Source organism: Phasianus colchicus, chromosome 4 (assembly GCF_987193195.1).
Source record: "Phasianus colchicus chromosome 4, bPhaCol1.hap1.1, whole genome shotgun sequence".
NCBI classification, from domain to species: domain Eukaryota; kingdom Metazoa; phylum Chordata; class Aves; order Galliformes; family Phasianidae; genus Phasianus; species Phasianus colchicus.
In genome coordinates, this window is record NC_143439.1 from 20,801,193 (window position 1) to 20,825,437 (window position 24,245).

The 24,245-nt window shown below is 39.7% G+C and overlaps 2 protein-coding genes across 4 annotated transcripts in view; one reads left to right on the plus strand and one right to left on the minus strand.

Annotated features, from left to right (window-relative positions):
- LRP2BP (LRP2 binding protein) overlaps positions 1-10,569 on the plus strand; it is a 16,721-nt gene extending 6,152 nt beyond the window's left edge. Inside the window, exons 7-9 of the mRNA XM_031607447.2 lie at positions 558-723; positions 2,476-2,563; positions 10,090-10,569. Of these exons, the coding sequence (XP_031463307.1) occupies positions 558-723; positions 2,476-2,541 (232 nt within the window). The 3' untranslated portion in view covers positions 2,542-2,563; positions 10,090-10,569. The remainder of the gene's footprint in view (positions 1-557; positions 724-2,475; positions 2,564-10,089) is intronic.
- SNX25 (sorting nexin 25) overlaps positions 3,564-24,245 on the minus strand; it is a 64,070-nt gene continuing 43,388 nt past the window's right edge. For all 3 annotated transcript variants that reach the window (XM_031607443.2, XM_031607442.2, XM_090138866.1), the window contains exons 8-19: positions 21,722-21,853; positions 20,840-21,115; positions 16,898-17,053; positions 15,247-15,378; positions 13,882-14,022; positions 13,196-13,309; positions 10,841-11,005; positions 8,278-8,395; positions 7,088-7,154; positions 6,318-6,499; positions 5,053-5,153; positions 3,564-4,567 (exon numbers count right to left, since the gene is read on the minus strand). In XM_031607443.2, the coding sequence (XP_031463303.1) occupies positions 4,493-4,567; positions 5,053-5,153; positions 6,318-6,499; positions 7,088-7,154; positions 8,278-8,395; positions 10,841-11,005; positions 13,196-13,309; positions 13,882-14,022; positions 15,247-15,378; positions 16,898-17,053; positions 20,840-21,115; positions 21,722-21,853 (1,659 nt within the window). In that variant the 3' untranslated portion in view covers positions 3,564-4,492. The remainder of the gene's footprint in view (positions 4,568-5,052; positions 5,154-6,317; positions 6,500-7,087; positions 7,155-8,277; positions 8,396-10,840; positions 11,006-13,195; positions 13,310-13,881; positions 14,023-15,246; positions 15,379-16,897; positions 17,054-20,839; positions 21,116-21,721; positions 21,854-24,245) is intronic.

Below are 24,245 nucleotides of genomic sequence, written 5' to 3' on the forward strand. Positions count from 1 at the left end.
ACTGTCTAGGCCAGGCTCCTATTTTAAACCCCTAGAGGTGTTCTGTTCTCCACAGCCTCCATTTTCATGTCATTTTTGCCCACCATCTTTTGCCTTGTTACTGGTTGGGAACCCACAGTAACCCCTCTGAACAGCACGGCATGGGACCTAGAGGTGGCTGCTGCAGGCAGTGCCAAGCCACCGCACTTTAGCTTTGCATCCCTTGCTGCTTATTGGGATGCATACTGCGTATGCACTTTTTGAGCCTGACCCACAAAATCAGTCATCATCTGCATGCAAGTGGTTTCTGTAATTACTTGACCCCTGTACATGCCACTGCATAGCAGCAGCTCTGGTAATTCAGCACTAGTTCAGCAGTGAATGCTGTTTTCTCTGCTCATTGCTGAATAGTCTTCTCAGAGAAAGCCGCTTTGTTTTCTTCTTGTGCTGCAAACATGCTAATGGCTGTTCAGTCTGGGCTAGCTGGTCTTGTTTGGAACACGCGCCCTCCAGGCAGTTGACTTAAACTGTGGCTCACAATAGCATTATCTAACCTAATGCTGTAAATCCTACAACAGGACTACAGAAAATGACAACATCGAGATGCTAGCAACGATGACTGACTGTCTGCCTGCACATGTAGCCAAAGGGGTTGCTATAGCTGCTTTCTACCTGGCTAGGTGCCTCCATCTTGGCAGAGGCATAGAGAAAGACGAAGCCGCTGCTAAAAAATACTATTCTAAGGTAAGCTGGTCAGGTGCTGGAATGGGCTGCCCAGGGAGGTGGTGGAGTTACCATCCCTAGAGGTGTTCAAGGAACATTCTGGTGTCATACTGAGGGACATGGCTTTAGTGGGAAATACTGGCAATAGGTGAACACTTGGACTGGATGATCAGAGAGGTCTTTTCCAACCTTGGTGTTTCTATGATTCTAAAGCCTTGCAGCCTAATTTATGTCTCCTGAGACTGAGTGATGCCTTGGATGTGAGTCTTTAAACTTGCTGTTTTGTTTTATTAAAGGCTCTAACTTAAATAATATCTTTTAAATACTCTGCAAGAAAATGAAGAATAATAAAATTGTATTGAAAACTACTTCAGAGCCTTGAAGGATACTGTCTGCCCACTTGCTTCAACAAACAATTCATACTGTCAAACAAAAAAGTCCATGGAAGTCAGCAAAAAGCTTAGTAAGGCGGAGGATAGAACTCCCTAAATTATTCAAGTAATTTTATCATTTTTATTACATTTTTAATGATCGAGGAGCTACTAACACTGATATATAGGGGAAAAATCAGATCACATTTTCTAAATAAGTGCTAACGTTGAAGGAAGATTTACTGCCTGAGGAAGAAGACTAATAATGGCTTCTGAAAACTAAATTACATTAGTGATGCCTAAAAGTAAAGGCAAGATGATGATGCTAACTGGAGGGAGTGTAGAAGCAGTCCTGCTAAGATGCTCTGTGATTTTTGCATATAGAGATCATTTGTTTCTGCAAGTAAAATACTTCAGGGCCCAGCTGGGTGCAGTCCAAATAAATGGAGAGTTATTTATGCAAATGTTAAGCTAGCAGCTGGCAATTTCTGTAGCTCCTTACTCACAGCAGCCACTGATAGAAAAGGCTTAGCAGAGTAGGCAAGCATTTGGCTGAATTCATAATTTAAAAGATTTTGGCTTTTTGCTGTAAAAGCCTTTCAGAGGATAGGTTGAGATCAGGAAAGAAACACAAGGTTGGCTGTTGTGAACACTTTCCCCGGTAGTCCTAGATAAGAAGGTGTGGAAAATGTACATCAGGATTCCACTACCGCATGGTGTAGCGTGGCTATGGTCCTTCCCCTTGTCTTCTGCCTAGTCTAACATTACAGACAGAAGATTACAGCTTTCACTCACCATTCACCCGCAACATATATGCTACTGATAAGTAAGCATCACTAACTTCTCAGTATAAAAATAAATTATATCTGTTGATTGATGCCGTGCATCTCTATGTCTGCAATCCTAGAGAAGGGACAGGCCACATAAAGGAGTAAAGTAGTTAAAGGGCAATTGTAAAACTGGAAGAATGGAGTTTGGTATGTTCAGTTTCTTTTGTACCTGAAAAATAATTATTGTTAATCATAGTTATAATCAACTAAACTGAAAATAGTGGGGTTTCTTTTGTTTTTAATAACTGCACAGCTGCAGTTTTTGCCTACTGTTTTTTTTACCCAGTTTTGAAACAGGCAAAGGAAACAAGACATATATGATGGAACTGAATGAAAATGACCAGTCTGTAAGCAGATTTAAGGTGCTGGTGGTGGTGCCAACTGATCCCACACCAACCAATGGTATTAAAAAAATGAAACTAAGGCTAACAATGGAGTTGAGCATGCTCATTTTGAAGTACTGAATTTTTCTGATGTGAAATACAAAAATTTACAGCCTTACTAGTGTTGTATTGGCAGTGTACAATTTTATTTTGGCTAAAGCTAGTACTCCATGTTCTCTGTTTCCAAAGGCGTGCCTTCTGGATCCTGATGTTGCTTCTGATCTTGAACTGAAAGCTAATCTTGGAAGAATTTAAGTGTTTCCTTCAGTTCTGGCAGGTATTACACAAACTTCCTGCAATAAGTCATCTTTAATCTTCAATTACAGACTGTTCACTTACTGCTTGAATTTCAAATTTATATAACTTATAAGAAATTTAGTGAGATATTTAAAAAAAAGCAAAAAGCTCGCACATAACTGGGATACAGGGCAAAGGCAGACTTTTAAAATGGTACTGAAGATAAGTTCTGTTAAGGACACAGTACTGCTATACAGCATATAAGTCAGAATGAACCAAATTAAAAGAACGGTATACTTTTTGCATTTTTAGTATTTAGATACCCTGAAAAGCTTGAACCCAAACTTGCCTAGTTTTCACATACAGCCCATCTACAGCTCATGACTTTATGCTGAATTCCATTTTTGAATCTTAGCTTTGCTAGTGACACGTATACTTTCTTTCATGTGCTTTTTAAACTCATCTATATCTACTGAACCATCCTAACATGTTTTACCCATAGACTAGAGATTCCAATTCAGAAAGTGGTCTGTATGACAAAAAGCTTTAAAGTTTGAACCATGCTAATTTCTACTAGTAGTGAATTCTACTGACAGAACTACAGAAGAAAAGGCATCAGTCTGGAAGCATGTCTCTATGCCACACTAGGCCCATTTCTTCTATCCTTCTTCATAATATGATTATGCTACCTCTGTATTAGAAACAGTTGGAAGACCTTTTGGTTAGGAGTGTGTATGACTGAATAGCATTATACTGAATCGTTTATCACATGGTACCTCTGGGAAGTTTTACTGATGGCTGTGGTAAGCCTGGACATTTCTAAATACCTGTTTACTTGTAAAGCTTGGTATGTGCAGGAAAGCTTGCTTCTTAGGGCTGCGCTGTCACTTGAGAACTGTTCAGCTCTGTGGCAAAAGGAGGTGAGATGTTAGTAAAAACACTGATTTCACTACAGCAGATGGATTTTATGATGTGGTCAGTCTTGTTTTTCAAAGAGCACAGTTACACTGAATTTGAAATAAAGTAAGGAATGGCACCCGGAGCTTTTTGATGTTTAATTGCTTAGATGGGCTTTAAGACCATATTTACACATTTTTTTACATAAATTAAAAAAAAACCAAACACTTTTTTCCTTCCTTTGTATAAAATAAGGGAAACTTCTGAAGGTTGTCTGAAGCTGAGTAAAACAGCCCTGAGTAATATCAGGGAAGCTATTGGAATAGTGGAATTAAACATCTACTTAGTCATTCATAGAAGCACTAATCTCAAACCTCCCGTTTAGCACAGGCATTCTGGTTGGAGATATCAGTTTAAAATATGTATTTTGTACACAGACTGCAGTAAGTCTGTAGAACATAAATATTCTGTATGAAATTACCACTGTCAAACTCATTCAGTAGTTGTTAGTACAGCCTAATCATCAAATACGGAAATTGAATTTTGTTATTTATTGCTTACAAGTGCTTCAAACTACAGGAAATCTTTGGTAAAAACAAAATTGATAAAATTTTCACAATAGCTTTACATGTAATATTGCACAACAAGGCTTTTTCAATGCACAAGAAAAAAGGAATGCTCAAATCCTCAGTGAGGAGATTAGAACTGTACAACATTCATTAGTTTACCACTATAAGCAGAACTTCTTTTCATAAATGTTTAAAATAGTTTCTGGTTTCTTTGAGCTTATATGAACATTTATTTTTCAATCTATATTTGAAACAGAAGAGTAGTCAAATAGAACAATTTAAATAAAAATTGGCAACTATACAACATTGTTTTGTCTACCCTACTACAGCATCAGATCTTTTCAAGTATGTTTACTTCACAAAAAAAAAAATCTTAAGAGGAAAAAGAAAAACCCTAAAAATAATCATAGTCCTCAGCCCTCTATGGAAAAGAGGAAAATAAGTTTAATGTCTATTATTGGACATAGACATTTCTCTAGTGGTCCACTTGTGCAGATTCAAACCTAAGTGGCATTAAGCTGCTCTAAATGAGCTCGTAGCTCAGGACACAGTTCAGTTAGCAGCAGTTCCAGCAAAACCTGAAAAACAGAGAAGATATGAGGTTGAATACAGATGCCAAATTAGCGTTCCTTTTAACCTTTCTGATATATTCAGAACATCACAGGTAACAGCAGCATACATGAGGTCCTTCTGCTCATCTTTCATGCAGCTGCTGTTCTGAAAGCCTTGAATTGTCCCAGCAATGCAGTGAGTGTCTGCTTCTTCTCAGCTATAATAAATCAGTGCATATCTTATGAAGTTGGGCAACTTGGATGGTGTGGAGACTCTTGTAGACAAAAGCAGTACTGTATTTTAAACAGCTTTTTGTTACTCAAAATGATTCAGATGATGAAAGGAGTATGTTTTTTCTGACTTTGCTCAAGAACAAAAAGAGTTACTTGCAGAGATTAGTACCATACTACTGTTATGTGTGCAAAACCACACACCCCAGGCTTTAATTCTGAGTGGAATTCAGCAATTAAGAAGATTCTAAAACTAAAAGCCCACTTTTCTGGTTACTCACATAGAGTAGATGCTTGTTGGCCTTTCTTTCTTGCAGTGCATTGAACACTTTCACTACACCATGGCGGGCGTTTTGCTGTCCAACGAGGCTCTGCAGAGTATCTGCAACAAACATGACTTCAGCGTACAGCTTCACTCCTGCTAGGCAGTGTCCAACCAACACTACTACCCAAAAATACATAAGGCTGGAAAATGAAACACTGCCCTTCATGGTAGATAGTTAGATGTATAAATGCCATCTGCCAGCCTTTTAAAAACACATAGGTAACTCAGGTCACTGGTTGGAAAGGTACCCTTCACTCTCAAGTCAGCTGAGTTAAATAATAGTTTAGCTTGGTGACAATATTCTTTAAGTGTTTTCATGCAATATGTAGTCATTACACAGTCATCTCTAATGGCAAACATTATTAATCCATTCATTGAAATATACCTTCAGACACAAAGAATTCCTCCAACAGTTAAGATTTACTCTCCACCTTCCCAGAAATACTTCTCAGAAGCAAGCAGATGAGGGAAATCTATGTCTATCATTCACATTTTGGATTAAATTACAGTGGAGAGTAAATCCAGTGCTTCGTCATTAATTTCTGGTAAATCCAGATATGTCCTGAAGCATCACTTCTAATTGAAAAACAAATAAGAAAACCCAAAGCTACTAAGGAAGGCTGTTCTACGACAGTGCCCCAGAAGCATGCACACTCAAGGGAAGCTGCCTCACTTGGTGGTGATTAAAGGGCAGGTGCAGGAAAGCACTGCAAACCCCGCTCTGCCTGGGGTGTCTCTGTCCAGGCTGCAGGTCCCTCCAAGGTGCCCTGAAACCTCTTCTCAGAAAAGCACAGCATCACACAATAATGACAACGTGGGTAGACCTCCCTCTTCCATTTTAAAATACTAGAGCAAGTGGCAATGACTGTGGTGCCACTCTTCCTGTATGTCAAGTAGTTCCAGGCAGCAGAACCACCTCCTGTTTGCTCACTGGGACATAGCAGAGCGTACCCAGACTTCACTTAGCTTTCTTAATGAGTATTATGTACAAACTCCAGCAATACTGGACCTTCTATCCCCTGGTAATACCCAAGTCCATGCCATTTACCTGACAAAGATGGGAGAAGCAAAGAACAAGGCCAAAATTACACTTATTTATGCAAATAAGCATGACTTACAGCTCCAAAGGAAAAATCTAGAATGCAGCAGAACAGGATTTGATTAACCGGTTTCCTTACTAGTTATTAGATCTGGGATTAAGCAGAATGGAGGTGTTCTCACCTGGAATGTTTTCAAGTAGTTTTTGCTGTGCTCGCTGTTTGGTCTCTTGCTTTTGTTCATCACTCTTGGCAGTTGGTGGTGGTGCTAGCTTTCCATTTGGCCAAAAAGCATCTCGAAACACGCCAATATAGTAAACAAGCATTGCTTCACTGAACATCCAGTGTACAGTGTCACGGATTTGCCTGTAAAAAAGCATGGAAGTGAGCACATCACACCTTATCCAAATCTGTTTTTTTTCCCCTACTAAAAAACAGTGGAAGCAATGCTTATCTTCATGTAAATATCTCAATTTACCGATGCCAATTCCACCAGCATTACAGCATGCTGTACTGAGCAGCTGTGCTCTAAAATGGAGATCACTGCAGATAATCTGACTGAGATATACAGAAGGCTGCACTTCAGTGTAGCCTGCAAATACTTATTCCACAAAGAGCTACTCAGAGCCAGGTCATTCAGAAAAACAGGGCAGCGGCTCATCACACACGCAAGGCTGCTTCATTGAGAAGTCTCTTAGGGTTCCCATCTCCCGATTTCTTTCAGAAGTAAAGCCCTTTGTAGAGGAAAAAGTCCTGGGTAAATGGGCTGAAAGATAAGCCATATTTGTGGCTTCTCTACTCAACCTATCTGTAAACTGAGCTATGGAAAACAAATGTGGATTACCATATACAACAGAGTGTCCAGATTATTGTTATTGTTACTCTCAACAATTCTGCTCAGTCTTTTCCCTGTGGAACAATGTTGCAGGTTCAATTCAAGTAACAGGCACTTACTTGTTGATGGTTCTTCCAAAAGTGACTTGTACTAGTGCAATTAATGTTTTTCTCACCCACTTAAACACTGGAACGATGAAAGAGGACAGGAAATGAAGGTCATGGAGTTACTAACATTACAAACCCAAAATCACATCCCCCTAAAAACCACAAACCAAAAAAACCATCCTTGCATTAAATATTAATTAATGGTACGTGAGTCTCTTTTTTTCTTGTTTTCTCTGTACTGTTTGCTATACAGTTTTTAAGTCCTGCAGATGACAGAAACACATCTGCATTATGCATTTGCCATTGATACTGTAAGCTTTAATGTTCAAGAATATTTGAAGTGTACCGAACCATGAAACTGCCCAACCACTTTTTGTGCTAGAAGAAAAGGAAGACTTTCTGTACCCTACAACTGCAATGCTGTATATGCAGCAGCAGCACTGCAATTCCAGAAGTATTCTCAGTCACGCAGTTAGCTTTCCATTGCCAATTAAAAGAACAAATGCAAGTGCTTCCTAGTAATTAGAGTCTAATACTTCTTTCATGCTGTTCACCATCATTAGAAGAAAAGCCTATATTCGGAATCTACATCTGTTATTTTTGGAAGGGGCTGCATTTTGTAATAATTACCCTGTACCTAATTTTATAAAGTGTCAAGTGTGGCTCTACATTCAAACAGAACCAAAAATAGTTTTCATCACTCAGTTACATAAAGAAGGAAAAAATCTGATAGGGAAAGGTGCCACAGTTCTAGCATCTTTTCCATTATACAAAGTGTAGAACTGAAATGCATCCATAATGCACTTGAAATGGACATTAAAACCACACTGCTTCATTGCTGGCACATCCTGTGATGGAGTTGTCTTTCCTTCCTCATAAATTGTATGTTGCAATCTGCAGCCCATATACAGATAACATGCTGTTGTACTTCCCTATTTTCTCCAAATTCATTTTCTTTAATGAAAAAGCATATTCCCTCCCTTGCCAGTGACATTTTTACTGCAGTGTTACACTGTAATAGCGCTTGTATTCTGAAGTTTAAAAGTTAGGAACTATTGCAAAACAGCTCCTTGCCAGAATAGTTGGCTACAGAGGTTTCAAGAATATTTCAACTTTTTGGAATAGAAAGATGTGAATTACAAAGCACCCCAGATTTCTTGGCCAACAGGTTCCACTAGCAAATAAGCAGGTTTGCAGCTTACTTCCTCGCAGCTCAAAAATCTCCCCAATCAGCATGAAACACGGCTCAGCAATAGAGTCCCTTTTTCCATCCACCTCTTCCCCATAGTCCGACAGGTCACTGTCCTCTTCCGTTTCTTCCTAAGAACAGAGGGACAAAGTAGGCACAGCATGACATTTCTTCAATACTCCTTTTTTTTTTTTTTTTTTTTTTTTTACCTTCTCATCTTCTGGTCCAGAGGACCTCCTTCATGATTTAATTTCTCTTAATTTGTTTTCTTTCTTTGCCTAACAGTGATGGACTTTCAATTGCCTATCACCCAAACCCTGCCTGCACATGGGGCTGGAACTGGGTGACCTTCAAGTTCCCTTCCAACCCTCTTGTTCTGTGATTTTCAAGTCCTCTCCTACAGTGTTTAAGCTGTACATCAGAATGTCTTAACCCTTTTTCCTATCCTCCAAACCCCGCCTTTGCAATGCCCCGCATTGCAAAGCAGCAATAATTCACTCTGTAAATGCAGGAAACAAAAATACTGATACTGATAATAGGACAGGAGAAAGATCCCAGGGCCACACTGCTGTGCAAAAGGCAAGCATAACAGCATGATACGTAGGCAGGATTGCTGTCCATCAGACAGTTGTGAGCATATGTAAAGGAGACTTTCATACACAGGAATATGAAAACCCAGTGATTGCAATGCGTTTCAAAATCAGTCGTATTTCCAAGAAAAATGTGGATGATCAGGAAGGTGCAGAGCAGAACTGTGAGAACTACACAGAATGGTAGGAGATGCTGGGGCTGCTCAGTCTAAGAAATAAAAGAGTAAAAGACCCAAGAAAAGTAGTAACTCCTGATAAAGAGCATGATCCCCACCCAAATACAGAGGTTTTCTCTAAAGAAAGAGAATGGGCTGCTCTGTGTTTGCTGCAGAACAAGAGCTGGTTGAATACAGCAAGATTTGGGTTAGATGGTAAGAACAGGCTTATAACCAAGGAGAGAGCTGAAAACTGATACACTACCCTGCGTGGCTGAAGAGCATCCATTGGTCACTGGAGGTTTAAATATACCCCAGATAAAGACCTGACAGTAATTTTGCTGGTATAGATGAGCCTACTCAGAGCAGAAGGGCAAATCCAATGATCCCTCTGTGGTCCCCGTTTTATTTTTCTGCTCAAGAGAATCCTCCATTTAGAAAATGCAGTAAGTAACTTACACTGCAGTGGTGTGTTTTCTATCCCCATTAATAATTCATAAACCCCTAAACCACTCTCTAGATACTATCAGTTGTACTTTTCCTCTTATTTAATTCCATTCCAAATTTAGCCCCTATTAAGGAACCCCGGATAGCTGAGATCCGAAATTACTGCAATATATAATCCTGAAAGCAGCACTCAAGAGGTTAATATTGTCTCACGTTATTCAGATATGTGCTAGAACAACAAGTAAAGTTATAAGAGAGCATATTTTGAACTCTTCAATAGAGTTCAAAATATGGAATAAAACACGACACAGTCAAATAATATAATACACACATGATCTGGCTTTTTTCTTGAGGATGTTTTTCTACTAATTAGTGCACTACTAACAGCTTCCTTGGTTTTTTTGCTACTTCTACCTATTAGTCAGTATGGTGAATATAAACTATTTTCCATCTTTAGAAGAACAGAAGTACTTCTGTCAAAATGTTTGAGATGCTCGTTTTACTTTCTTTATGTTAAGTCTTCTGAAATAATACAATGTGTTCATTGCCCAGGTATGAATTCAGTGCAATTTTGGAAACATTCAGGATTTTCTTACGTGACAGTAACAAGACCATCTTTTTGTCTATTAACAGGCCAGCTCCATACAAGTTTCCCTAACTCCACTTAGCCTTGAGGAGGCCCACTCACTGCAGAAAACTACAGCATTTAGTAAAAGAATTGTTTAATATACCATGCAACTGGTGATAGAAGCAGTTCCCTGGAGGACGTATAACTGTAACCCAAACGACACATGACAGAGTGCCATGAAATTTTAGTTTTAGTCAGTGAGCTATTTTAGTCATTCATCTTTTCTTTGTTGTGTTTTCAAAGACACAACAGTGTTTTTTATGCTTTAGTATCAAATATGCCAACCTGTTTGGCCACATGGGCTACCATCCGCATATACAAATTCCCTCTGTGAGCCTGTACCATTTGCAGACATTCTTCATCAAAACCAGCTTTGCTCCACAAGTTGTTGCTGCCAAGAGAAGTCTCTTAAGAGAAAAACTCCCTAAAACATGCATGTCTAAAGCATAGAAAGAGGGAACACGAATAAAAACTAAACAATCCCACATAGACTGCATTTCATTCATTTGTGATGATAGGTTGCACAGTTACCTATATATATGTATATCTGTGTGTGTGTCAAAGGGCAGGAAATTTTTTAAAAATACCTCATAAATTCATAGACAGCTCTTTTCTCTGAATCTTTGTTCGCTACAGGTAAATTAAAAATGACCTTTGAAAAATGCCTTCCAATACTACCTGCCATTCAAATGTATTGTAATAATGGCTCTGTCTGCTTACTCTGGCTAAGTAATTAAATCTGGGAAGATAACTTACCTCCTGATGAGAAAACCAGTCACAAGGAAGTCGCTCTAAAAATGATGAGAGTGAAAAAGACGACTTTTTTCCTTGCACATCAATCACTTTGAGGTGTTCTGGAGAAGGGCTCAAGAAGGCATAAAGTGCTTCACTTTGACAAAGCCTTTCATCAGAGAGCAATTTCTGTGAAAGGAATACAGAGACAAAAATAACACATTAACTATTTCTTTGTAAGGAACAAAGTGCATCAGGCCAGCTAATAAAACTTAGTGATTAAGATAGCTCAAAAGTAGAATGAGATAAAATAATCTATGTCTGACAGATGCTTGGCTATGATGATCTTATTTTAAGAAGCTTGTCAAGCCTTTAATCTGGCAACTTCATTTTTTAAAACATGAAGTTCTGATTTATAAGAAATCAGTTGTTAGTGTTGTAGTTAAAAATGACAATTCTAGGACTCATTATTTATTACTTCTTAGCTGGTCAGCGATCAAATTAACTTACCTCTAGAGGACTGGCTACTATCAGCCAAACCCATCTCAACTTCGTGCATTTTAGATGACTCTCACGCTTAGCAATGCCAGTCCTTGCAGCTGAGCTGTTTTGCTCTATGCTCTCCTTTTAGTCAATAGAGAGAGCATCAACTCCCAAGGCATTATTCAGTTCTCTTCTTTAGACACCTAACTTCAGTCAAACGCACCTGGGAGTGCCCACCTGTCTGCATGCGGGTACAGAAGCTTTTGAGGAATTCCACCCTAGTATGCCATGAATTGAATTTCTCAAGTATCTCACAGAAGTTCTTTTAAGGCTACACATCCCTGCAAAGAATGAACATGAACACATGGACTGCCTTAAGCCCTCACACCAGGCTGTAATTCCAGCAGGGTTACTGCCAACTTCTTGCCCACAGGACAGGAGAAGCCACTCTTTAGAATGCTTCTGGTGACAGTGAATGAGCCAGAGGAAAAAGAAATCCCCTTTTTGTGGCCACCAGACTGCTGCATGCCAAAATGGCACTGGTCAAGTTAGCAGAAGCTGTTCTTACTCAGTCTGTTGCTGCTGGCACTAGCAGCGCTACTCAGAACATGGGAAACCACTGTACAACCATCAGGGAGCAAGGGATATCACAGCTCTATCAGGAGTATGAAGGAAGACAAGAGAGAAGGACATAAAGCTTGCCACCTACATTTTGGTAAAGGATCGTGACAGCACCTAAGAAAAAAAACATGAAGATTCACAGTCACCTGGTTTATAATTTTAGCACATTTTTTTTCAATAATGTTTTTGGACACAACAAGTTGGCAACCTGTCCAAGTTTGAAATCCTATCCGTCCAAGTTTGAAATCCTATCACTTCAAGAATAAGTAAAGTTCATATTTAGAACGAAAGGTACTCAATTCCAGTTCAGCCTCCATCTTAACTGTGAAAGAATCCAGATGATTGATAACATTACTCTCAACAGAAGTGTTCATTGCAAACAGCAAAGTTTGGTTGTCCCATAAATCACTGGCAAATAGGAAGGTACATCTGAAGTCTACACAACACTTTTCATACTGATATCTTCCAGCTAACACATAACACATGAATTACTTGTGTGCTTGAGAATTCAAGTAATTTATTTTAAAAAGCAGCCATACATACAGAGTGTGCTGTAAAATAAAAAGCAAATGCTGTGAATGTAATTTGTGGTGTTAACCTGAGACCAAATTTGTCTACAGAAGCAAAACTGAACTCCCTCTCCAAGAATACCTTTCTATTTTAAACAAATTAAATAACAAGGCTCTCCACCTGAGGCTCTAGGTGACCTAAAAACAGTAATCACACACTGCATTCCATTAAATTAATGCCATCTCAGCAGTATTAGCCTAGTTCACAGACACCCAACTCCAGCAGAAGCCAAGCCACTTCTTCTACGCTGCAAGAGGCACAACTCCCCCTCCCTGCTGACAGCCCCTCAAGCTAACTGGCCACACACCAAACCCAGACTAAGTGGGACTAAGAAGGAAAATGCTCTGCCATCACTGACCCTTTGTGCTGCAGTCAAGATGGGGCAGGGGTGTGCAGTTTCTAAGATGGACCATCTGAAGTCTTGTTTGGAAAGAACAGAGAGGGAAGGGTAGAAGAAAAAGACCTAAATGGCACACAAAGACCTCACAAAGAGAGAAAGGACAGAGACATTACTTGAAAACTAGCAGGAAATGGATACATTCGCCAAAGCATGATGGAAAACTAGGATTTTTCAATCACTGGCTGTAAAAGTGTGGTGAAAGGAAAATAACTGTGGTCATCAAATCCTTGTAGGACAGAAGAGATGAACATACAGCTGTGTCTTAACTTCTGGTACTGTCATCACTCTGTGGTCTGCTTTCTTACCTGCAGAAAGTTATTAAGCTGGTTCTTAGACTTCTCCATGAACTTCTGGTCTATAGATTTGAAGGGCAGCTTGCTGAGTGAAGGCAACTGAACTTTCTTTAATGATGGAAAGCACTGTAGGAGAAAGGGCAGCTCACTTAATGTGCATGCGCAGAAAAACAACAGTGGTGCCAGTTCTAAATGGAAATGAGATTCTGTAGTCTCATCTGCCTTCCATATTCTGCTCAGCATGCTGAATAACACCTTTCCCTCACCCACTGTGGGCTGACACATCTAAACCTTTCTGCAACTCCCAACACCACCATTATCAATCTTCTACAAGATAGAAAAGGTAGAGCAAATTAAGAGGAAATTTCCTCTGTTTGAAGAGTGTCACTCTTAATATCTCTCTGGGAGCCAGAGACTTAATTTAGTTTTTAAAACATTGACAGGTGCAAGTACATTATTTAGATGTTGGGTCACTTTGGTAAAACACTCATTATTAAGAAAAAAAGCAAATAATTCTATGTATATTTGGCAGAGGCAAGGTATATGTAGATAATGAACCTAGAAAGGGTGAAAGCCAGAAGACTGGAGAACTGGTCATATTTTTGTGTGGTATTCAGCATTGGCTTTTTTCCTCTCTCCACATACAACCCTGACAACTTTTAGCAATCTACATCCTCTGCATCCCTTGAGATTCATACCTCACTGAGCTTCCGGTGTAGGTTCTGAAACTCACTGAGCTTCCTGGGAACAGTCCAGTTCTTAGTTTCAGCTCCACCGACTTCTTGTAAACTCACTAGGACAGAGTAACAGGGCACTTGTTCTCCGTTCTCTTCTAAAACCTTATGGGGGAAAACAAAAAAAGCCAACAAAAATACAGATAAGGTATAATTCTGAAAGTGGAACAATTTGTGCTGCCAGAGTGGCATGCAAATTCACTCACCATCACTGCACAAAATTTAAGTCTCTTTGTGAAGACAATCATCAGACAATCTACAGAAAACTTAAACTAAAAACTATACCAAAATGTCACGTGCCTGTCTTAATATATAGTAACAGAAAGGTGACTATAGAACACCATTCTCACCCCACCTGTTTGAGGGAAGTAACAATATATTTAAGCTTTCCAGACTTTTACAGGTGATTTGAAGAGCTGCCACGACACCAGTGCAGAAGGTACACAGTTAAAATATATCTGCATCTTGTACAGCTGCTCAGCTGCACCAGGAGAACATTCTCTGCAATGCACTCTTCCTGTATCTGCCCATGGAAACTGGGAAACCCTATCTGACTTCTGGGTTTCACATCTCTCTAGAGAAAAAGTGCAGCAGCATCCTGACAGAACACAGCACCAGATTCAACTTCCAAAAATGTGCCTGGTTCCAAGCACAGTTATTTCAGGAACTACCTTCCTGCTTTCTCAGCCAGAACACTGCAAAAAGAGCTGCTTGAATAGCAGCTTCCAGCACGTGGCTCAGAGGGAACATTGTCTAGCAGGAAGGTTCCCACCCTTTGGGTTTGTGTTTTCAAGTCTCATGCAAACATCTCACAACAGCTATCTCTGCAAAATGGAAACAATGATCTGTGCAACTTACTCTCAGATATAAAGCACTCTCTGGGTATCCTATTCTAGTTCCTTGAAACTGCAATACCATTACATATTGTAATACAATGTGCAAAAAGTGTGCATATCTTTGAAGTATACTGGAGAGACAATCATGCTCAAGTGCAAAAGCATGGTGTTTATAGCATGAGGCAGCTCTAATGAAAAACTATGCACTTAATTGAGCAAATTAATTTACCCAATGCCAAAACCTGCTCATATATACACAGGTGTTTTAGTAACTCCATTACAACAGAGTCTGGGGACTGGAAATGTTTCTATATATAATATAATAAACACTTGGGAAAGAAAGGAGTTCAGAAGGGGTTGGTTTTTCCCCCCAAGCAAATACAAAGTGCAGACACGTACACAAAGGCAGAAGGAAAGCATAAGCAATTTTTGTATCCTTCTCTTTCTGCAAGTTTGAACTGCTGCAGAGGATGAAGACCCATAAAAACCATACCTCGCCTGAGATGATGAAGGCTTTCCACATGCCAAGATTCTCACACCACCAGTCTGTTCTTGCAATGTGCAACTGAAGGTCATTATGCTCTCTCTCCATCAGAGTGATCTCATCCTTCAGCTTAGAAACAATCTGCAGAGGAAGATTTATCAATTACCACTGGGAAGAAAAAGCTTAGGTGGCACATCTAGTCACGTTTCTGAGGCCACTATTCAGAAAGGCAAAAACATGCAAAAGACCAATTTATGTGCAAAAGAAAATCATGACAGTACACTTGTACAATACATTAGCCTCAAAGATAAGCTCCAGTACTAAAATGAAAAACACGTCAGAAAGGCAGGATACTGTCACACTCTCAGGATAAAAGAGGCACATTAGATAAGATTATTTCTTACACAGTTCATATATTATAAGTTTTGTTCTAACTTGAAATTGCAATTAGTGCAACACCTCTTATTGAAGGCATCCTCCCTACCGTATTCCCATTTCAGATACACACAGTGAGATGGAAGAGCTTGGGAACAGATTACATTTCCAGGAACAAAGCTATGGTATCAGTTAGTCTAGTAGCTACCACTTAACTCACTTCTGTTTTGGAAAAGTGGAGGACTTACTCTTGTGGAAACCACACATCGAAAAAAAAAAAAAGATGTTCTGATCAGCACATAGCTCACAGCCAATCTCCCAAAGGAGAAATAGCATATCTTACAATATCAGCAAAAATAACTATCTATACCTAATCCCAGGGGACAGTATCTAGAAAGGGTAAACGTATACATAAAATGTGGCATCTGTGTATAATCTGCTGCCAGGATGTGCTCCTGCGCTACAAGTTTTACAGCAAAGGCTCATAAATGTGATGGGGTGGTATATCATATTATTAAAAAATAGCTGCTTCCACATTTATTCGGAGTGGTGAGACGCTGGCACGGGCTGCCAAGACAGGCTATGGCAGATGGAAGGTGTGGAAGGGACAGAGAGAGCAAAGCTGGCCATTGCAGCCTCCAAGGCTACTGCCTACACCCTGCTTTAGAGGCATATGTCCCTGGAGCAATGAGAATGAGTGGGCTGTCAACTTCATTGCTGCACTCACCACGTGTGAAGTAACAAAAGAAGGAAGAGCCCACAGTCCTGAGCCATGGTGTTGGCCCACGCCATTTCAGCCATCCCCCCACATCTTAGGCTGATGAAAGTATTCTCTGCAGCTTTCTCCCAACTCCTTATAAAGGAGTCACTTTCCTTTATTTAAGCAAGCCCATTTCATATTGGGACACCATGACACTGCTGTGCTACTTGCAGGACAGCAGAGGGAGCAGCAGTTAATGAGCACAGCCCTACACTGCAGCGCTGCAGATGCAGCAAGGACTCAGAGCCAGCTGCCACAATTAATTATACAGATGTAAGTGGGCAGAGATACAAGGAAGAAACCTGATTTGCTGTGAACAGAGCAACAAGACTATGGGAGGAGAGGTCATTATTTTATGACAAAATTTAAATCACAGCTGCAGTTGTTATCACCAAGCTCTAATTGCACTTTAAAAACAGGGTGAACAAAAAAGGCATCAGACTTGTCCAGAAAGAGCCTGATATGACTGGATATTACATAAACACATCATATAAAAAAAGGACTGAAGACAACCAAGGTACTCACCTTTTTGTTGGGTTTTGGTGAATTACATATGGAATTTAGAGCCTGTTTCTTATATTTAAGCTTGTCGTTTAGTTGGCGAAGCTTATTTACAGCATAACTGGCCTGCTCATTAATTCCTGTGCTGCATTCTTCAGTAGCTTCTCCACAACCTTGGCTCTAGAAACAGAGGATGGGAATGACTGCATCATTAAGTGAAAAAAGGAAAAATTTTGTTTGCTCCAAATGCATTTCACGTGTAAGAACATTTATTCTTCATATAAATAAACATGTAGGTCTATTGGCATATTAGTCTAACAAATTCTCATATATACTTCAACCAGCAGATCCAATATGAGACATAAGAAAAAAATGTCAAATTATCATTTATACTACATCTGCATGAAATTCTTCCAAACGAAAATGACCTTTGAGCTAAGTCTGTGGTGTGACAGGAAGAATGAACGTTTCTTTTAAAAGCAACAACAGCTTTGTAACTCGATATTCAGAACCAGACTGGACAGCAAATACTCAGCCCTGAGCTGGAAGGTAGTAACAAAGGGGGGAAAAAATAAAACCAGAGCTCTAACACACAGTCCTGCCTCCAACAAACCTTCACAAAACAGATTTACCAGCCTGTAGAACCAGCTAACCACATCCTATCTCTTCATAAACACATTTAACTGCTGTTTTTAGAAATGCTAATAAAAAATGTGTCAGAAGCACATATGCGTTACCTAAATTCAGTAATCATTTTCTCATAGTCATTGAAACAAACCAACTGATTTTCCCATCTGCTGCATTGCAAACACGTGGAAAGAAAATGCAGAACTTCACACCTTTCAGCTACTTCCTCTTTAACAACTTCTGACATTTTCCTTAAATTCCCTGTTCTTACAGTACCTCCTCAGATAGGAATGAAGAGGCTGAGATCCAGCAAACAGCACTGTGATGCAGCCACCATCAAATGTCATCCTCACAAATCTCTGAGGTTTGCCTGTGGTCAAATGGATCTTGGTTTTATCGGTGGGATAAATCTAAGCCCACAAACAAGGGACAGACTTCTGTGTTATTTAATGATATTTCCACTAAATAAGTTTCATCTCAACTTAACATAAAGCTAATAGAAGGAAATCTCTGAGTTTACATCTTAGTGAAATAAGTTTGAGGGGGATACAGCAGCAGCAATAATTAACCTCCTCAGTTTGGTCCTTCTAAAGGATGGTAACGTAAGGTAGAAATCAGGAGTTCTAGGCGAAGAAATCCGTGCCCTTTTCCAGCTCTGCCTTTGTCTCCTATGTGGCTGAGCAAATACTAGCTGCATGCCCTGTGCTTCCAGCTGCTCTGCATGATCTGTAAACCTGGTGAGTCAGAGACTGCTTCAAAGCATGCAGAGATTAGCTTACAGCTTCTTATTGTCTCCTGGCACTACAATAATACAAATAATAAGTATTAGCAACACTGGACTTTATTCAAAACTCCACAGATCATAAACCAAACATTTGAACCTGCAGGGAAGCACAGACGTCATATAGAATCAGGAATACTAGTTTCAGCAGGGAAGAGCTGGCAGCTGCTCACACCAAGTTTGGCTCCAGTCACCAAAGGACTGCATTTAATTACAAAGCAGTGAGGCTCTGTTCCCAGAGGAAGGCTGTAAGATCCGTCATTAAATGATTCTGAGCCTTTCAGCAGGAAAACAGTGCTGAATGCAAGTTTGTCATAAAATGACAAATTACAAGATAGAAAGCTACCTCCAATAAAATTATCAGATTTATCAAATAATCAATCAACATACTCAAAGCTGAGACCGTAATGGATTGTGCTGCTTTCACCTTATCTCCACTGCACACCTTCCGTTTCCACTAGATCTCCAGAACACAGACTTGGGACTCTGCAGTGATCTGCTACACAGCTCCAGCACAGCCTCCAGGCTTGTTCTGTTTGCTTCTGTGTCTTTACTTGTGACCCTTACATGGAGCTTCATCCATGATACAAACAGTGATGACAGATGAGAAGGAAGAGCTTGTTCCACCAGCAGCAGAACCAGCAGAGCGTGCCCTAACCTGGTTTGGTCTTCTCACATTCTATCAAGGCTCACATTTGTGCTCTCCACCCAGAAGGGCACTACACGGCTTTTATCTCAACAGAAAAGTGAATGGAAACTGAACACACACAATTCCCACAGTGCCCCAGGAAGTGTGAATATCGGCCACCAAAATCCAAACCAGCCCCATAACAACCAGTACTCGCTGACCACATGGAACCCTCCAGGCGTACCAAAGTCTCAACTGCAGTTTCTTATATGTGGGAGAAAGAAGGCCGTTTGCTAGCTAGTAGCTGGTATTTCCACCCACACTTGAAAGGCTATTGGAAACTTCTAGAGGAATAACTTGCTATAATTTATTCCCACCCCAAATACCCTGAAGCCTGGCGCAGAGCCATTAGGATCACTCTATTAGATGATGCTCTAATAGCACATGCAACTTCATACTTAGCTTGTCATTTTAAAAAATGCAGAAAAACTTCAACCATATAGAAAAATTTGGACATTTTTAGTCTTTAAGGTTTCACAGCAAACACAGCCTTCAAACACAACATTCATTTAACCAAGTACCGAGAGGAAGAACAGATGATGCCTGTGTCCAAGATCTAATTGTTTCAGCTGTGAACATTATCTGACAGTCAGCTCAGTCCTAAAGCATGGTGTCAGTTTTCCTTACGAAATGATTATCACCACTGGTGAGAATGGTGAGACTCTGAATAAAATACATGAAAAGAATAAAAAGGGCAGAGCTCAGAACAGAAAGCGCAGTGCAAAAAGAGTAACAGCATTTCCTCCAAGTCCAACCAGTGCCAAGAAAAGGGCAGGACATTCCTGACATACCTACTACTCTCAACACACAGCTGGGTCAGCCATGAAAAAAAGAAAGCAGATCTCAAATACTTGGTCAAGGAAAAGGACTCTGGGAGAAACGAACAATAAAAAACTGAGCAGGCTCTCAAGATCTGTATGGGAAGTAATTTCTTTACAACAGCTCATCTGAAGAAGTTGAAGTAATATTTAAACAGAAAGCAGGAAACCCTCAGGCTTTGGAATAACTGCTTCTAAATGCTTAGGTTGGCATCAGCGCCTCTGGATTCTGCTCTCATTTTTCTCCCTTAGATTCCGTTTTTGACAAACCAGAACATGTCACTCTGTTCTCAGCAGAACGAAGATATTACTGCTGCCCTGAAGTGGCAGCCTAAGTGAAAGATGCTCACAAGCCCGAGAGATGCCCTTGTCAAAGTGTTCTTAGATCAAAATAACCAGTTGCCCCAGCATGACTGATTCAGAGAACCCACTGGAAACGCCTGCCCCAAGGCAGCAGCTGTTGGGTTACTGCTTGGCATTTGAAATGTTCTGTTTCAGTATCTCCAGTCACACTGCTATTGTAATCAGTTTATTCTTCCAACACAGTCTATTGTTTTATTCCATAAATTAATAAAAGACACTAGGATTCCATTTTTTCCTTTTTACCTTTCTCTTCCTTTTTTGCAACTTTAAGACCTGCTTAGTATCTAGCATGTGCAGGGAGGGAAGGAATGGAGAGTGTCCAAGAGAAATGTACAAAATCACTGAGACTTCCTTGACTGACAAATGAAACAGCTGAGTTTGTATGAGGTATCTTGGATTCTGTGATACTAAAAAGCAAAATGAAAGATAAGGAATACAAAAGGCTTAGAAATCTAAAATATGTACTTTTAACTAATTTAAAGTTGTCAGCCATTTTATACCATTTTGTTTCAAAGAGACTGAGTTTATCCACTGAAACTACAGAAGTTATAATATTAATAAACATATCAGAAAAAAAAAAAAAGAAATCAAAGCTCAAAGACAGAAGATGCTTCCACACACTTTAAGCAGGATCATCTCCAGCTCATTGTACCTAAGCAATGTTGAAAGAAATTGTCAAGGTGACTCACAGCTTCGTCTTTGTCCTCAGGAGTTACTTGGACAGAACTTCTTTCTTCTTCCTTCTTGACTGATCTCTCATATAAATCACTGACGATAAATGAGGGGTAATATCTGTCCTTCAGAGTTTCATAAACATCTGCCTGAATTCTGTAGAATACTTCAATGCCTTTATTACCAACAAGACTTTGCTCTACTTCTTTATAAAGTGATTTTTCCACAGGTATTTCTCTGCTTTCCACAAAAAAATTCTGGTAAATGTCACTCACCAGCTGAGGTATTTCAGCCTGCAAAGCAAGGATGGGGAGATGAAGAGAATAATAAATAACATTCACAATACCAGGATGGCTCTGGATCCAGGTGCATAACTTGGACAAGCTGATTTCATGCCCAGATGAATGAGCATATCTGTAAACCTCTTACTGAGATCAGGCACTCTGCCTGTGCACCTGTGCAAAACAGCCCATTTCACAAGGTAAGCACTGATATTTGTTAAGTGAAGAAACAGCTGTGTTCTAAAATTATCAAAGCTTCCACACCCATTGCTTTTAAAAGCACACCAGAGACACATGTACCAGGACAGGAAACTGGGTATTTTCAAAATGCAAAACCAATCTCCTATTGCCCACTTTCTCTCTGTTGGAGAGGGAAATTAGTACTTTTGCCTATGAGATATCGTTTTTTGTAGGTAATGATGCCACATAAAAAAACAGTAAACTATTGACACTATCAAAGAGGTCCACAATTTTTAATTGCCATACTTTCCCCAAACATTAAGAAGCTTAAAAAAAAGTCCAGAATTGCTCAGTACCCATCCTATAGCAGTGCTATTTTAAAAGCAAGCAGATATTCCAGTTTATATACAAGCCACATGGACTTGCAGTTTTTCCCACCTTGTTAGCACTCCTCAGGTTTTCCACAGACTCCCATAGATCAATCAAAGCCACCTTATCCATTCTGTCCATATAGATTCGAAAATGCTCTCGGTATGAAGGGTTAGCCAAAATTTCTTCAAACTGGAGAATCTGAAGAAAAGAAAAACAAGTGGAAAACCTCTGAAAATACCTACCTGGCACCAAACAGCAAATCTTCATCTTTGATCTAGACTAGGGTAACTAAGGTAATCAAACTATGCTTCCAAGGTGAAGGTCCTAACAACCTGAAGTCTTTCACTTGCTGCCCAGAGGTTTTCAAGTAGTTCAACAACATTTTGTCAACAGAATTTAAGAGCTGAAAACATTATGTTTATGTCCTCTTGTTATCCAAAAGAGAGAGCTGTACACACATGGGAAACAACAAAAAGAAGACAACTGGTTGTAGTTTGCTCATCTTCTGCTTTGAAAAGTTTACATTCTTTCTTTGCTACTCATAAATTACAATGACAACTCTGTGAATTTGGAAAAAGGCAAATGTTAGTAAATAGCCTTTAATTTTAAGGAAGAACAATAAGCATTCTTCTTAGAGTCACCTCTCCAATTTTTCTCCACATAAGCAACATCCATCTCAATCCAACAGGAGGTAGTTGTACATGGGAAGAATTCAGCCTTGTAAGTTTCAAAATGGCATTCTTAGGTAAGTCTGTCTTTTTCAGAATGCCTTGAATAATCCCCAAATTTCCTCATATCATTGCTCATAGTTCATTGTAATAATTCATTTATTCACAGCCACTACATCTCACATTCACTTTGGTATTCAGAGCTTCATTTTGAGCTCACTTGGCTTTTCTCAGTTTGCCACTTGATGTGGAAGCCCACTCCTGCCAGAAGACACACTATCTTCAGCAAAAGAGTAATTTCAGCTCTCCTTCTTTATATCCCCACATGCCATACCCCTACTTACCCTGACATTACATGATTTTACATTCTAAAGCTCAGAAATCACTGTGAAAATCTCACCAATCACCAGTTAAATCAGAATCTATCCAAGGACCATGGAAGCAAGCTCTTCCACAGGAGTTTCAACCTAGTCCTCACCAGTATCATTACGAGCACAGACTCCCTGAGACTTAAAACACTGTCAGATGGCTTCTGGGTGAATTCTCTTTGGTACTTCACAGCAACTTTTACCATTCACAGACCATAGCTACACTAAGGAGATGCTGCAGCTCCATAGACTACGTCACAGACGTGGCCATGATTATCTGTGCTCTGTACAACAGCCACGAGCAAGTTATTTGCTAAATGAACACAGGCAAGAAGAACTCAATAAAGTTACTGCAGCGCTGCAAGTACAATTTCTAAGAAAAAGGCCCAGGAGAAGATTAGAAGAGATGTGTTATATATTACACTAATTAAAACTGTATTTTCTCTGAAAGGAAATCTAACACCCAGGGCACACTGTAAATCAGTATCAGAGCTACTTACAATTCAGATTCAGGTGGTAGCTGAGTGTCTTCGTTCATTAGTTTTAAACATTTGATTATAATTTACACATTTGAAATAATGGGCTAAGTGAAATGTGCAAAATCAATACAATCTTGTGTCTCGTACATATTTATGAAAAAAAAAGTGACACTTTTGTAATTATCTTATGCTATAAAAAAAAGTATTTCAAAGCATGTGATTTTTGTTTCTTAAATCTGGACAACAGGAAAACTGACAACTCTAGATAATCCATCCTCATACTTAAGACCATAAAGCCTTACCAGCACCTCTATTACTGCCCTAAAACTGCAAGAAAGGCGAAGTAGGAAGCAGAAATGAAAACAAAATATGCATTTAGGCCACTAATCGATTTATTCTTTATTCATTAGCACCAAACATTTCCCAGAGTTAATGATGTATTGAAGCTCCTGTACTACACTTGCATAAAACAATAATTCAGAACACTATCAGTAAATGTCTGTTTCTGACCTATTTCATACATGTTAAAGAAAGGCAAAATCCCAGTCTTTTTCTACAGGAGCTAGCTATTCTTCAGGTTAAGCACTAGCTTAACAGAGAAGACACCCAGGCTTCAAGAAGTTAAGGGACAGCAGCAGCAACTTCAGCATCAGTTTATTTGCTAGATTTTAAAGGAACACTCTGTCCTGTTGCTGTGAAAAACCAAAATTACCTGTGTAGAAGGAGCTGGGGACCTTTAAGAGCTCAGACTGCAGCTAGTGCAATACAGGCAGTGGATGACAAGGAATGACAGTGAAGGCACTCCCCCTCACAAAGCAAAGCCCTGGGCATTTCATTGTGCTCAGAGAAGAGCAGCATGGCCGCTGGCTTGTATTCAGCCTCCTTGATCCACCAATGCAATCATCAGCACCCCTATCCAGTGTAGCTTCACTACCTAACCCTGTTTCTCTAACAGTTGTATGCCACTATGTATCTATCCCGGAAAGCACAGATCCTCTCAGCAGGCCCTGAACAGCCTGCTCAGAGGCATCAGTGGCCTTCAAGGTTCTGCCACATGCTTCTCTCTGCCTTTTTC